Source organism: Ochotona curzoniae, unplaced genomic scaffold (assembly GCF_017591425.1).
Source record: "Ochotona curzoniae isolate NIBS_2020 unplaced genomic scaffold, NIBS_Ocur_1.0 contig_2692, whole genome shotgun sequence".
In the NCBI taxonomy this organism is placed as follows: domain Eukaryota; kingdom Metazoa; phylum Chordata; class Mammalia; order Lagomorpha; family Ochotonidae; genus Ochotona; species Ochotona curzoniae.
In genome coordinates, this window is record NW_024465556.1 from 14,199,865 (window position 1) to 14,213,963 (window position 14,099).

Consider the following 14,099-nt stretch of genomic DNA (forward strand, 5'->3'; position numbering starts at 1 on the left):
CAGATGGAGGTCCTGGCCTCTGGGGTTAGCCTGGCCTGGTCAAGCTGCTGTGGACATCTAGGGGAGATAATCAATCTTCCTCCCTCTAATTTTTCCTTTCACATATATGAAAACAACAACAAAAAAGCCTAAAAATTAAGCAAAAGGTTAAATGGCATTAACTTGCTCACATAGTATTTAAAGTACATGGTGCAGGACATATGATACCAACAGAAAAATATGCATGAAAATACAACTACAGATAATTTTTTAGAAATCTATGTTAAAAAAATCAAATGATTTTATCATAATTCAAATAAATACTTAATTCACCAGATTATTTTCTGCTATGAAAAGATACTCAAGATTGGAATGAAAAAAAATGAGATGGCACTGTGGCATAGCAAGTTTAGCTTGCACCTGGAATCTGATACAGAAGAAGCTCCCGGCTCATGGTTTGAGTCTATCCCAGCACTAGTCATTGTGGCCATTTGGGGAGTGAACTAGGATAGGTCAAACATCTCTTCTCTCTCTGTAACTGCTTTTTTTCCTTTTAAGATTTATTTATTTTTATTACAAAGTCACATATACAGAGAGGAGGAGAAACAGAGAGGAAGATCTTCCATCCAATGATTCACTCTCCAAGTGACCACAACGGCCGATGCTATGCCGATCCAAAGCTAGGAGCCAGGAACTTCTTCTAGGTCTCCCATGTGGGTGTAGAGTCCCAAAGCATTGGGCCGCCCTCAACTGCTTTCCCAGGCCACAAGCAGGGAGCTGGACATGAAATGGAGCAGCCGGGATTAGAACTGGTGCCCGTGAAGGCAAGGACGTTAGCCACTAGGCCATGCCGTCGGGCCCTGTAACTGCTTTTTAAATAAATTTAACAAAAATTTTAAAAGTTGAAAATAAATAAGAGAAGGACAAATGTTAATAGCTTGATTTTTAAAAAGCTTTGATTTGACATACAGAATAGGATTTTGGATGAAAAATGTGAATAATATATGAAGAAAATACATTTCTTACAGAGACAGCTGCATTTGAGGGAAGCCAGTATTCTGATGCATAAAATCTTCAGCCCATTTAGAAAATGAAGGAAGATATTCTTCCACCTCCTGTTTTACTTCATCTTGACTCAGATTTAAGCGGTACCTGCAAAAGTCAATATTACACATGGAAATAACACATATGAGAGGACAAATGTCAAATAAGCAATCCCGTGTCTAGTGACTAACTAGTGCAGAAACAAATCACAGCACAGTTACATGATGAGAATACTACTCGGCTTTTGAAGCAGGCATTTGGCTCAGTGGGTAAGATGCCACCTGGGGTCCAAAGTTGTAGTACAGCAGTTGAAGCCTCTCCTTTCAGTGCCATCATCCCATTTGAGAGCAAATGTAGGCTGCTCCACTTCTAGTCTAGCTCCCTGCTAATGCACTTAAGAAAGCAGAAGACGGTCCAAGTGCTTAAACCTCTGCTACCAAACTGAGAGACCTGAATGAAGTTCCAGGCTCTTGGCTTCAGCTGGCCCAGACCTGGTCTTTCTGGATATCTGGGGAATGAACCAGTGAATGGAAGGAAAGAGAGAAGGAAAGACAGAGAAACATCTTCTGTTGGCAGAACAGCTGGGTAATGTGTCAATTGGTAATGGAACAGGGTGGACTGAGCAAACCTTAGCCCACAAGCGAAACCAGGAGACCAGGAGGGAGCACAAGGTCATGCCGAGCTAGGCTCTTGCACCTACTGGTCTGCATGAGCCAGGAACGCTAAGCCACAGTGTCTAAGTCAGAGGTCAGGACAGGTGAGGGACTGAGCCAAGCTGAGTCAGAGCAACCACTGGTATGCGCGTGATCTATGGCTGGGAACAGGCCTGGTTGGAGAGCTAAGGGAACAACCCTAGCCGGGCTGAGGTTCCCACCAAGGGGCGTGTGGGATGGAATGGGGGCTGCGTTCTGGATGGGAAACAGTTGTAGTCTCCCTTGGCACAAGTGTGGACTGGGATTGGATGCACCAAGCCAGGCCAGACTCCAACACCCTCTGGTGTCCTGGACAACCAGGGTAGATGTGGGATGGACTAGGTCTCAACCCCTACTGAGCCATGTGTGAGCCGCATGTGAGAATGGATGAGCCATGGCTGGGCTGAAACATTCAACAGCAAGGACCAGTTTGGATTGAAGGCCAGACAAGAAAAGCCACTGTTCCTGCTATGACAGGAGGTGAACTGAGTAGGGCTGGATCATGGACCCCCTAGTATGCGCAAAACCTGGTATTGGGAGAGGTTCTGATTGAGGAGCCTGGGCAACTCCTCTGGCAGGACACAGACCCAGCAGGTAAGCGCAAGAAACATGATAGGAAACAGGCCAGAACAGGCCACGGAAAGTTACCCACTGGCATACATCTTGCATGGGTCGGGGGAAGACCAGGCTGAATCTGTTCACATCATCCACTGGCAAATCCAAGCACCAGAACAGTGTGGGTCGATCCAGGTTTGGTCACAAAAAAACTGTGCACAATACAGAATGCCGAGGTGAGGTTGCCTGTACCGGAAGGGACCGCAACACCCAACCAGCATACGTGAGAACCAAGAAGGGAGGGAGCAGAGCTGGCAGGGGAATAAGTTGCTGGACAGCTACTCCCACTGGAGAGCGTAAGCTGGGAATGGGGCAGACCAGATTAAGCAGGGCTAAATACCTGTGCGCCTCATGTGGACTAGATCAGGCAAAAGCCAGGCTGGGCTTATTCCTACTGGTGCAAACAAAATTAGAGTGGGTGAGGGTTGTTTGGGCTTAGCTACAGCATCAGCTGGCAGAGGCTGGCATTGGGATGGATCTAATTCTGTCAAGTCAAACCTCAGAACTACCTGGAGAGTCCACAATCCGGAAGTGGGAGAGGCCTGGGAGGGAAACAGTGGGCTCCTCCCTCTTGGGGTACCACTTCTACGGGAGGGCACAAAAACCAGGACAGCGGCTGGGGTGGAATGGGGTGTGGGACAGACTGGACTAGTCAGTTACACATACTGGCAAACCAGGGTAGTGGGTGAGCCTGGTGGGGGTTATTGTGGGTCGCTCCAACAAGGCTGTAGCTCCCACTTGTTTATGTGAGGGCCAAGCATGCCCTGGGCAGAACCTGGCTGGACTGCAACACCCATTGGTTCCAGTGGAAGTCGGGGCTGAAAACAGAATCAATCCAGCGATCACAACCACCAGCTGATCAGGGCGATGGACTGTGCCGGGCCCTGTACCTGCTAGTACATACAAGAATCTGGTCTGAGAACACCTCAAAGTTTCTTTGGAGATCTTCCCAATCAAAAAGACGGACTCGGGCCCGGCGCGATGGCACAGTTAAGGTCCTTGCCTTGCATGCCCGGGATCCCATATGGGCACCGGTTCTAATCCCGGCAGCCCCACTTCCCATCCAGCTCCCTGCTTGTGGCCTGGGAAAGCAGTCAAGGACAGCCCAAAGCTTTGGGACCCTGCACCCACGTGGGAGACCCGGAAGAGGCTCCTGGCTTCAGATTGGTTTAGCATCAGCCGTTGCGCTCACTTGGGGAGTGAATCATCGGACGGAAGATCTTCCTCTCTGTCTCTCCTCTTTGTATATCTGCCTTTCCAATAAAAATGAAATAAATCTTTAAAAAAAAAAAAAAAAAAAAGACGGACTCAGAACCCTAACCAAGAAAAGAGAGAAGACAGAACAGGTCAGTCAACCATCTCAGTTATATGTTGGCAGCAAAATACGGGGCAAACGGATACTCTATGATGGACTATGTCAATCAGTGGATTCTTCAAAGACCTTATCGTGCTTGGAGTGGCAAGACTGGCAGCGACTCATAACTTGTGAACTATCAAAACCACTTGAACAAGAACGTCGGCGCATACCCTACATGCGGGACCTGGGGAGGGTGGGAAATTGGGTGGGCCTTCTCCCTTAATACCCTCCTTTTAAGCATGAAGGAAACAATATGGAAATAATAGTCTTACCCACTTTCCTATAGCTCTTGAACCTTTTTACCCTAATTAAGCATGTAAAGATTGTAAAAAATATTAAAAAAAAAAGAAAGAAAGAAAAAACATCTTCTATTGACAGGTTTACTCCCCAGATGACCACAATGGCTAGGCCTAGGTCAGGCTAACGCCAGAAGCCAGGAGCCAGGGGCTTCTTCATGATTTCCCACAGGGGTAGCTCGGGCCCAGACAATTGGACTATCCTCTGCTTTTCCCAGGTGATTAGCAAGGAGCTGGATCAGAAGCAGAGCAGCTAGATACTCAAAGCAGTGCTCATATGTGATGCTGGCATCACAGGAAGCAGCTTAACTTGCCATACCACAATGCTGGCAATATAAATCTTTTCAGACATTAAAGGACAAAAACAAAAAAACACGCAGCTTGGTTTACCCACATCCCATATCAGAGTCTCAGTTCCTGACTGCAGGTTCCTACCATATGCACCCCAGCTGCCAACAAGTGCCAGCCAGAGAAGTTGGGTCCCTACCACCCACATGCCAAGATGTAGACTGGTTCGGCCCAGGTCAAGCTGTTGTAGGCATTTGCAGAGTGGACCAGAGTTCTGGTCTGCTTGTAGCCTACCCACGCCCTCCAACCCATGCATGGCCCTCAAAATGTAAATGATTTTTCTAGTTCTTGGAGAACTGCTGCATATCAACACTCACCTGCCCAGGATGGCTGCAGTTTATCGTTAAGCCTCCCTAAGCTTCCCAATCTTAGTAACTGCTCTGGGAAATCAGAAGCCTGTCACCTTGTGTGGGGATCAGCCTTGGCTGTGAATGTTAACTCCATGTGTTGACGGTTCATAGGACCTGTATCCTCATCTGCAAAGCAGAGAGAACAACCATCTCCCAGAGCCGGTTTTAAAAGAATTCATGGTACTCAGCTTATGGTAAGAATGTTTTCAAGTGAAGGGGACAGTAACAAGGAATCCTTATAGCAAACTAACATATGGCCCAGATATCTTCTTAGCAGTATTGCCCAGCTCCCTGTTAAACTGTCTGGGAAAGCAGCAGGAAATGGCCAGTATCCTTGGGCCCCACCACCCATATGAGAGCCCTGGCTCTGGCTGGTTTGGCTATTTGGGGAGTGAGTCAACGAATGGAAGATCTTTCTTTGCCTTTCTTCTCTATAATACTACCTTTCAAATAAAAATGTATCTTGAAAAAAAGCACAACTGGAGAACTTTTCCTAAATTACTTTCTTCAAGCATCCAGAACTTTTTTTTCCCCCAAAAAATTTCTATCCACTGGTTCACTCCCCTAAGTGTCCACCAACAGCGGGGGCCAGGCCAGGTTGAAGCCAGGAACTTGGAACTGTATCTAGGTCACCCACAAAGTCTACAAAAATAGGTCCTCTCATTTCTTTCCAAATCTTTTTTTTAAGTATTTACTTTCAGTTTTTTGAAGGACAGAAAGACAAACAGAAGAGATTTTTCAGCATTTGGTTTACTTCCCAACTGCCCAAACAAACAGCAATGGGTGAGGGTGACACAAAAATCTGCAATTCCATCTGAGTGAAAAGTAGCAGGGAGCCAGGTACTTGAGCCCCATCTGCTGTCTTCCACACCATGCACTAGCAGAGCAGCCAGAATGTGAACAACGCACGCCTATAAGGGACGTAGCCATCCCCAGTGGCAACTTGCCCACCTGTTCCTCACAACTTGAAATAACTTTTTTAGTCACCAAACTAGAAAAAGATGTATTCCGAAATTCATTCCATCTGACTTCGAAATCCACACCATTTTTATATTGCTTCGAGAACTGATGCAAAAACATGATCTTGCATATCTCTGAGAGCAGCTAAACAATCTGGTGCACATACAGATTTCCACATTTTTAGCCAGACTTCTTATCCTAAAATTTCAGAAATCTTCACAATGTTACAATGGGGTAGTAGAATCTAGGTTATAATAATACACACACAGTAGACCAATTCTAAAAACCATAAAGAAAACAGGAAAGAAATCATACTGTAAAATTGCTGTACATGCAGTTCTTCTCATAACTACTTACATTTCCTTCAGATGTCTTATTTCCTGAACAGTTTGAGAAGTAAGTTCTTGTAGCTTTTCCGGGGCAAAATTATCACTTATTGCTTTCTGAAATACTTCATGGAGAACTGTACCAGTGAGCATTTGGCGTGTTGTTGGATCTGAGCTCTAAGAAAACAAAGCCTTCATTATATTTCACAGCATATTAACAGATATGTGCATATTATTTACTAACTAATCTGTTAAACTATTACACCCATAGTAGCTTAGATTATAGGTGACTCCCACTTTCTTCCATTCAGAACTTTTTCTTCTTATTTACTTTTTCCTAAAGACACAGGGACAAAGATAGAGAGATCTTGCATCTGTTAGTTTATTACTCAAATATCTGAAATAACCAGAGATGGACCAATCTGAAGACAGAAGCCCAGCACTCCATCCAGGCCTCCCACCTGGGAAACAAGGACTCAAGTACATGAGTCTGTAATCTTCTGCCTTCTAGGATACACTGCAAAGGGCTGTTGCTGCAGCACGTGAGTAAAGCCACTGCCTACAGGGCCAGCATCTCAGAGAGCCAGTTCAAGTCCTGCTGTTCCACTCATGATCCAGTCTCCTGGCAAAGTAACAGATGACCCAAGTGTTTAGACCATGGCACTCACATGGGAGACCCGGAAGACCAAGGCACCTGGCTTCAGGACAGTACAGTGATGGCTGTTGTAGTAAACCAGCAGTTATTAGATTCTTTCTCTGTAACTCTGCCTTTCAGATAAATAAATAAATTTTGGGGGGGGTGGGGACACTAAGCCAACTGCAGAAATGGGAACAGAGCCAAAATTAGAATGCAGACACTCTCCCAAGGGATCTGAGTATCTCAAACAGGGTCTTAACAACCAACGTGAGTAATTATTTTATAAGTTGAACTATTTTACAAATGAAATTGACATTTAAAGTTGGTCATTTCTATCTTGAAACAAACAAAATAAGAAAAAGCTCAAAATATTTAAGTAGTCAACATTCACAAAGAATTCTTCTCTAATTTCACATTTTATCTACTCAAATAAAGGCATAGGGTCTGGCGTGGTAGACTAGCAGCCAAAGTCCTCGCCTTACATGCACCAGGATCCAATATGGATATCAATTCATGTCCCGGCAGCCTTGCTTCCCATCCTACTTGTGACCTGGAAAGCAGTGGAAGACAGCCCAAAGCCTTAACACCCTACATCCGTGTGGAAGACCCGGAGAAGATTTGTGGCTCCTGTCTCTGAATCAGCTTGGTTCCAGCTGTTACAGTCACTCAGGAAGTGAGTCAGTGGATAGAAAATCTTCCTCTGTCTCTCCTTCTCTATATCTGACTTTTCAATAAAAATAAATCTTAAAAAAAAAAGGAAAGGCAGGCATAAGCTAGTAGATAGTGTGACTCAATGACTGAAGTTGCCACTAGGGATGCCAATATGCCACATCAGGGTATAAGTTTGATTCCTGGCTAATCAATTTATGATCCAGCTTCCTGCTATTGTACCTGGGAAGCAAAAGATGATGATTCAGTGCTTGGAATCCTGCTATTTTAAGAGACACTCAGAGAGAATTCCAGAATCCTAGCTGCAGCCTAACAGCCCTCATTATTGTATCTGGGGGCTGAACCAACATATGAAGATACTTTCTCCCTACCTCCCTGCCATCTCTATCATTTTGCCATTCGGACAAATAAAATCTTTACGGAGAAGCATTGTAGCACAGTGTGTTAAGCTCCAGCCTCAACACCAGCATCCCACATGGGGATCTGTTGGAGTCCTATATATTGCACTTCGGATTTAGATCTAGAGAACCTAAGAAGCAGAAAGGTCCCAGTACTTGCGCCGCTGCACCACGCAGAAACGCAGATGGAGTTCTAGGTTCCAGGTTTCCACTTGGTCAAGCCCTGACCGACTGCTGTTACGGTGAACCAGGAGATGCAAGAGAGCTTAATCTATAACTCTGCCTATTAAACAAATGAAGTGGATCCTTAAAGAAAGAAAAAATAAAAGTAAAATGAACTAAATTCTTTATTTAAAAAAGTGTGTTATTCACCCTAAAAGTTTCACTGAGGATAGCTCTTCTCATACACCGAATACTGCTGGATATACTTGTTCCAGAAATCAGCATGTCCGGATAGAGGATCAAATATCCAGTATCTTCATCTATGATCCAAGTATCAGAAGTGCAGTCCCCCTCTAAATGAATGATGTCTCCTGGCTGTACCGGCACAGAACACCTGCAAACACAAGGAGGTAACAGGATAAACACACAGTTGCAGATCCTATGTTAAAATATAGTAAAGCTTGGGCCCGGCGGCATGGCCTAGCGACTAAAGTCCTCGCCTAGTATGTGCCCGGGATCCCATATGGGCACCGGTTCTAATCCCGGCTGCTCCACTTCCTATCAAACTCTCTGCTTGTGGCCTGGGAAAGCAGTCGAGGATGGCCCAAAGCTTTGCGACCCTGGACCCATGTGGGATACCCGGAAGAAGTTCCTGGCTCCTGGCTTCAGATTGGAACAGTACCGGCCGTTGCGCTCACTTGAGGAGTGAACCATCAGATGGAAGATCTTCCTGTCTGTCTTTCTTCCTCTCTGTACATCTGCCTTTGTAATAAAAATAAATAAATTAAAAAAAATATATATATATATATATGTATATACAAAAAATGATGGGATATTTTTAAAATTTAAAGAAATAAGAACTAGGCCCGGTGCGGTGGCCTAGTGGCTAAAGTCGTCCCCTTGAACACACCAGGATCCCATATGGGCGCCAGTCTCTCCACCTCTCTCTGTATATCTGACTTTGCAATGAAAATAAATAAATCTTTTGGGGCCCAGTGCAATAACATAGTGGTTAAGGTCCCCGACTTGCATGCCTGGGATCCCATATGGGCGCTGGTTCTAATCCCGGCGGTCCACTTCCCATCCAGCTCCCTGCTTGTGGCCTGGGAAAGCAGTCGAGGATGGCCCAAAGCCTTGGGGCCCTGCACCCGCATGGAAGACCCAAAAGAGGCTCCTGGCTTCGGATTGGCTCAGCTCTAGCCATTGCAGTCGCTTGGGGAGTGAAACATCGGACGGAAGATCTTCCTCTCTGTCTCTCCTTCTCTCAGTATATCTGACTTTCCAGTAAGTCAAAAACAAATAAATAAATAAATATTAAAAAAAAAAAGAAGAAGAAAGAAATACTGCTCAGTGCAGTAGCCTAGCACATGCCTGGATTCCATATGGGTTACAATTCTAATCCCGGCAGCCCCGTTTCCTATCCAGCTTCCTGCTTGTGGCATGGGAAAGCAGTTGAGGACAGCACAAAGTACTGGGATCCTACACCCACATGGGAGACGCAGAGGTGGCTCTGGACTCCTGGCTCCTGGCTTGGGATCAGCACAGCTCCGGCCTTTGCAACCAACTGGGGAGTGAATCAAAGGACAGAAGATCATCTCTCTCTCTCCCCTCCTCTCTGCATATCTGACTGCTATAATAAATCAATCTTTAAGACATTAAATCTATCCATTTTAATGGTTAAACTGTGGTAACATACAAACCATATGACAGGTTTCAAGATGATATCTTTGTGGGTAGCATGGTGTCATAACATGCTAATCCTGACTGTGGTACCAGTCACCCCTACTGACCCAGGTTCACCTTCCTGGCTGCTCCACTTCCAATGCAGCTCCCTGCTTTTGGCCTGAGAAAGCAGCAGAGTCTGGCCCAACACCTTGGGCTCCCATTCCCACAGGGGAGACCCAGAGGAGACTATTGGATTGTGGGGCTTTGGATTGGCCCAGCTGTGCCCACTGTGGCCATTTGGCAAGTAAACCGCCACACAAAAAAAAATTTTTTTCTCTCTCTCTAACTCTGCTTTTCCAATAAAAAGTAAATAAATCTTAATACCCTTAAGCGTCTGCCAGCTCTCTGCTCCAAGTGCCACACACATACCAGCCATCTCTCAAGATGCATTTTTCCTTGTGCTCCCGCGACTGGGAGGCAGTGATGATTAAATGCTTTTCCTGGCTGCCCTCTTCATTCTGTTCAACAGTGGCTGCTAACACCAGGTACCGGTTATCCACTCCTCGGCTCAAAACCGTTCTTGGGAAAGAAGCTTCCACCTTACTCTGAAGCCTGGGGAATACACAAGACAAAATATTAGCACAAACATGAAGGAAGAAGCCACTGTAAAGCCTTCTAGTCATCTAGGTATTTTTTCTTACAGAAAACTTACTACAAAGGATCTCCAACTAAACTGAGTAAAACCAAGACAGCAAAGATCTGTCCTGGTATGGTAGCCTAGAATCTAACATCGTTGCCTCACACACCCCAGGATCCCACATGGGCACTGGTTCTAATCCTGGTGGCCCCACTTCCCATCCAGCTCCCTACTTGTAGCCTGGAAAAGCAGCAGTCGAGGATGGCCCAAAGCCTTGGGACCCTGCATCTGCATGGGAGATCCAGAAGAAGCTCCAGGCTCTTGGCTTCAGATCAGTGTAGCTCTCGCTGTTGTGGCTGCTTGGGGAGTGAATTTTTGGATGGAAAATCTTCCTCTCTGTCTCTCTTCCTCTATCTTTCTAATAAAAATAAAATAAATCTTTTAAAAAAGAAAACATAGCAAAGATCTCCTCTCTTAAGGGGTTTCCACAGCCCACGCCATTTTGAAAACACGCTTAAGCTAAGGGTTTTCTGAATGTAATCTCTGTGAGTTCTAAGGTCTACCCACCACAAATCGGAGAAGATTAAGCAACAAATGTCCACCCCTGTTGTTAGCCCTTCCAAAGCACAAATGAAAGAAAGCAGATGTTTTGTATACTACACTCTCTGTGTTTTGAGAGTTAAGGATGCCACCACTGGTTTGCTGAAAATTCTGAAACACAGAATTACATTAGTATTTAAATTCTGAGCTTCGAAATCATCTAGTTCAACCTAGCACTGAATATTTCAATAAAATCGGGAAATTTTTCAATCAAATCTGGGGATCAAGTGGTCCCTGTTTTGGAGGGAAGACAAGCTTACTGTTCCCCAGTAGCTCATTCCTTTACAGAGCAGAGGTTTTCTTAACCAACCAGCGGGAAGGGGCTACAGAAAACATTCTCCTCCGCAAAACAACCCTTTTCCTATGAAGTCCCTTGGACTACAGCAAGTATTAATCAGGATGAGACCAAAGGAGAATCCGAAGTCACTGTCTCCGTCGCATTATGAAACCAAAACATGCTGCCCCTCGTGTTACCCTGCGAGTTCTCCTGCGTTCCCTGTGGGCCTCATTACTCATCTACCCCCTTCCCACTTCAGCCTTGAGCATCTAGGCAAAGTTTGGAGCCAAAACCCTACAGGCAAGCATACATCCGTAGACTGGCAGCTCCAAGCCGAGGGGCCTCACCCCGGCGCTGGTCTCCCAGCTAACTAAACATCCACAAGGTACTCTCACCGGGACCTTCCAGCAAGACGAGCCTCCCAAAATTTGTTTAAAAAAAAAAAAAAGGTGAAACCAAGGCAAAGCCTAAGCTGCTCGGCTTCTCAGGCCCTCAGGCTCCGGCCGAGTGCCGTAAACGAGGGACAAATCCCTCCCGGAGGTTCCTGAGGAGCCCAAGGCACCCCACCGGGGTCGGGGTGCTAACCGGAGGCCGGGGTACCCCACGGGGGCCTGGGGCCGGGGTGCTAACAGGGGGCCGGGGCACCCCACGGGGGCCTGGGGCCGGGGTGCTAACAGGGGGCCGGGGCACCCCACGGGGGCCGGGGTGCCCGCACATCAGCCTGGTTCTCTCGCTGCCGACTTTCAAATTTCCCGCTGGGTTCCCAACCCTCCCCGGGCTCCGGCTCACAGCTCCGGCAGCGGCACAGCCTCCTCCCCGAAAGTCTTCTCCATCAGCAGCTCCAGCTCGTCCGGCTCCTCCATCCCGGGCGCCTACACCCCGGCACCAAGCGAAGTCTGGAGTTAAAGGGGAGACATCACAAGAAGCCAGGACGCGGGAAAGCCGCGGGCGCCAGCGCCGCCCACGCGCATGCGCCGGCCCGCCGAGCCCCAGTGACGCGCGCGGGGGCGGGGCCACGAGCCCAGGTGACTCCGCGTGCAGCGCCTCACCTGCGCGCCCGCGTCCCTTCGCTCTCTTGGCCTGAGCCAGGACAACGGGGAGTGTTCATACCACACCCAGCCTAAAAACTCGTGCGCTCTGGACGCTCCAGACGGCTCCCAATGTGCGTTCTTGTCCACAGCGGTTGCAGTTCCAACTGCTCCAGTTCCCTGCTAATGGCCTGGAAAAGCAGCAGACGATGGCGCAGAGGAGTGCTTGGGCCCCTGTACCCGCATGGCAGACTTAGATGGAGCTCCTGGCGCCAGAGCTGTTATGGTCACTTGGGAAGTGAACCATGGATGGAAGGTTCTGTAACTCTGCCTTTCAGATGAATGTAACAACCTACAGGCCAAGCTTGTTAACTGAACTTGAGAGGGAGATGAGTAGTGAGGTAGGCAGCTAGTTCAGGGTTACCAGCTTGAAAGCCACTCCCCACCACCCACCTAGGTTTCCCTCCTGCCCACCTGTGATGCTCACCTGGAAAGTGAGAGGGGACAGTATTGCATTGTATACCCACTCCCCTCACCAGACCTTATAAAGATCCATGATAGGGAGGGGTCTCTCGGTCGTGTGCTTCCCCCACTCTGGCATTCTCTTGACCTCCCCAGTGCCTGCTTGCTTCCCAAGGACAAACTGAAGACAGGTATCCCCTGAGCATGGCTCCTATATGTCTGTATTCCTCACCCACTGTTCACAGCTTGGGTGGGACAGTAAAGATAGCAATGCTAAGATGCTTTGTATTTCTAATTTGTGCATTTTCCTTTCTTATCAAAGATTTACTTATTTTTATTGCAAAGTCAGATATACAGAGAGGAGGAGAGATAGAAAGGAAGATCTTCCATCCGCTGACTCACTCCCCAAGTAACCACAACGGCCAGTGTTGCACCGATCTGAAGCCAGGAGCCAAGAACTTCCTCCAAGTCTCCCATACAAGTGCAGGATCCCAAGGTTGCCCTCAACTGCTTTCCCAGGTCACAAGCAGGGAGTTGGACTGGAAGCAGGGCTGCCTGGATTAGAACCGGCACGCATATGGGATGCCAGCGCATCCAAGGCAAGGACTTTAACTGTTAGACCACCACACCGGGTCCGAATTTGTGTTTTTTCAAGAGTTCCAGGAGAAGCAAGGCCTAACAGTAACGAAATGCGGGCAAAGAAGCCAGGGAGAAGTGAATGTCTGCAGCTTTTTAAGTGTGCCCAGGTTGTTCGTTATATGTTTCTATGGATAACTTCCATTGCTGGGGAAGCTGGGACACAGGAGCTCGGCTTCACAGATGGACTTCAGGTTAATGACCATTTGGGGTTTTTTTTTTGGGGGGGGGCTTCGCTTGACTGGATTGCTATACAGATTTGTGATTTGTGATTTCGAATGGGCTCTGATATCACAAAGCTTGATTAATAAAGACTATTTAATAACCCTTAGACTTATCTGACATGATCTCACTTACATCCTGTAACAGATGTATGTGGCCCTGTGGCCCAGTGGGTTAAGCAGCTGCCTGGGAAACCCACGGCCCACATTGGAGAACCAGTTAACAGTTGTAGCTATTTCATTTCTGATCCAATTACTTGCTAAGGCACCTGGGAAGTAAATGATGATGGCTCTAGGACTTCAGTTGCTTACTCCTTACTTTAACCAGGCCCTGTACCAGCTATTTGACATTTGCAGAATGAACCAGGAAATGGGTGGTCTCTTTCTCTCCCTCTCTGTATCATTCTTTCTTTCAAATGCCAGTGTAATGTCACTGCAAATTACTCCCCGGCCTCTGGCACCAGCATTCATATAGGTACAGGTTCATGTCTGGGCTGTGCCACTTTTAATCATGCTCCCTGCTAATAGTTGGAAAAGCAACAGAGGATGACTCAAGGCCTTGGGCTGCTGCAACCATGTAAGAGATCCAGAAAAAGCTCCTGGCTCCCAACTTCAGATGGGCACAGCTAAGCTTGAAGTGGTCACTTGGGGAGTGAACTAACCAAGATCACTCCCCTCAATATATTTGACTTTCAAGTTAATTAAATAAATCTTCTTAATTGTAAATAAAATTAAGATGT

The 14,099-nt window shown here is 46.9% G+C and overlaps 1 protein-coding gene across 1 annotated transcript in view; it reads right to left on the reverse strand.

Moving 5' to 3' along the window:
• Window positions 1-11,886, reverse strand: part of DNA2 (DNA replication helicase/nuclease 2) — a 45,935-nt gene extending 34,049 nt beyond the window's left edge. Inside the window, exons 1-5 of the mRNA XM_040975845.1 lie at window positions 11,802-11,886; window positions 9,928-10,110; window positions 8,044-8,227; window positions 5,999-6,144; window positions 1,006-1,131 (exon numbers count right to left, since the gene is read on the reverse strand). Of these exons, the coding sequence (XP_040831779.1) occupies window positions 1,006-1,131; window positions 5,999-6,144; window positions 8,044-8,227; window positions 9,928-10,110; window positions 11,802-11,875 (713 nt within the window). The 5' untranslated portion in view covers window positions 11,876-11,886. The remainder of the gene's footprint in view (window positions 1-1,005; window positions 1,132-5,998; window positions 6,145-8,043; window positions 8,228-9,927; window positions 10,111-11,801) is intronic.
• Between the last annotated feature and the right edge of the window lie 2,213 nt (window positions 11,887-14,099).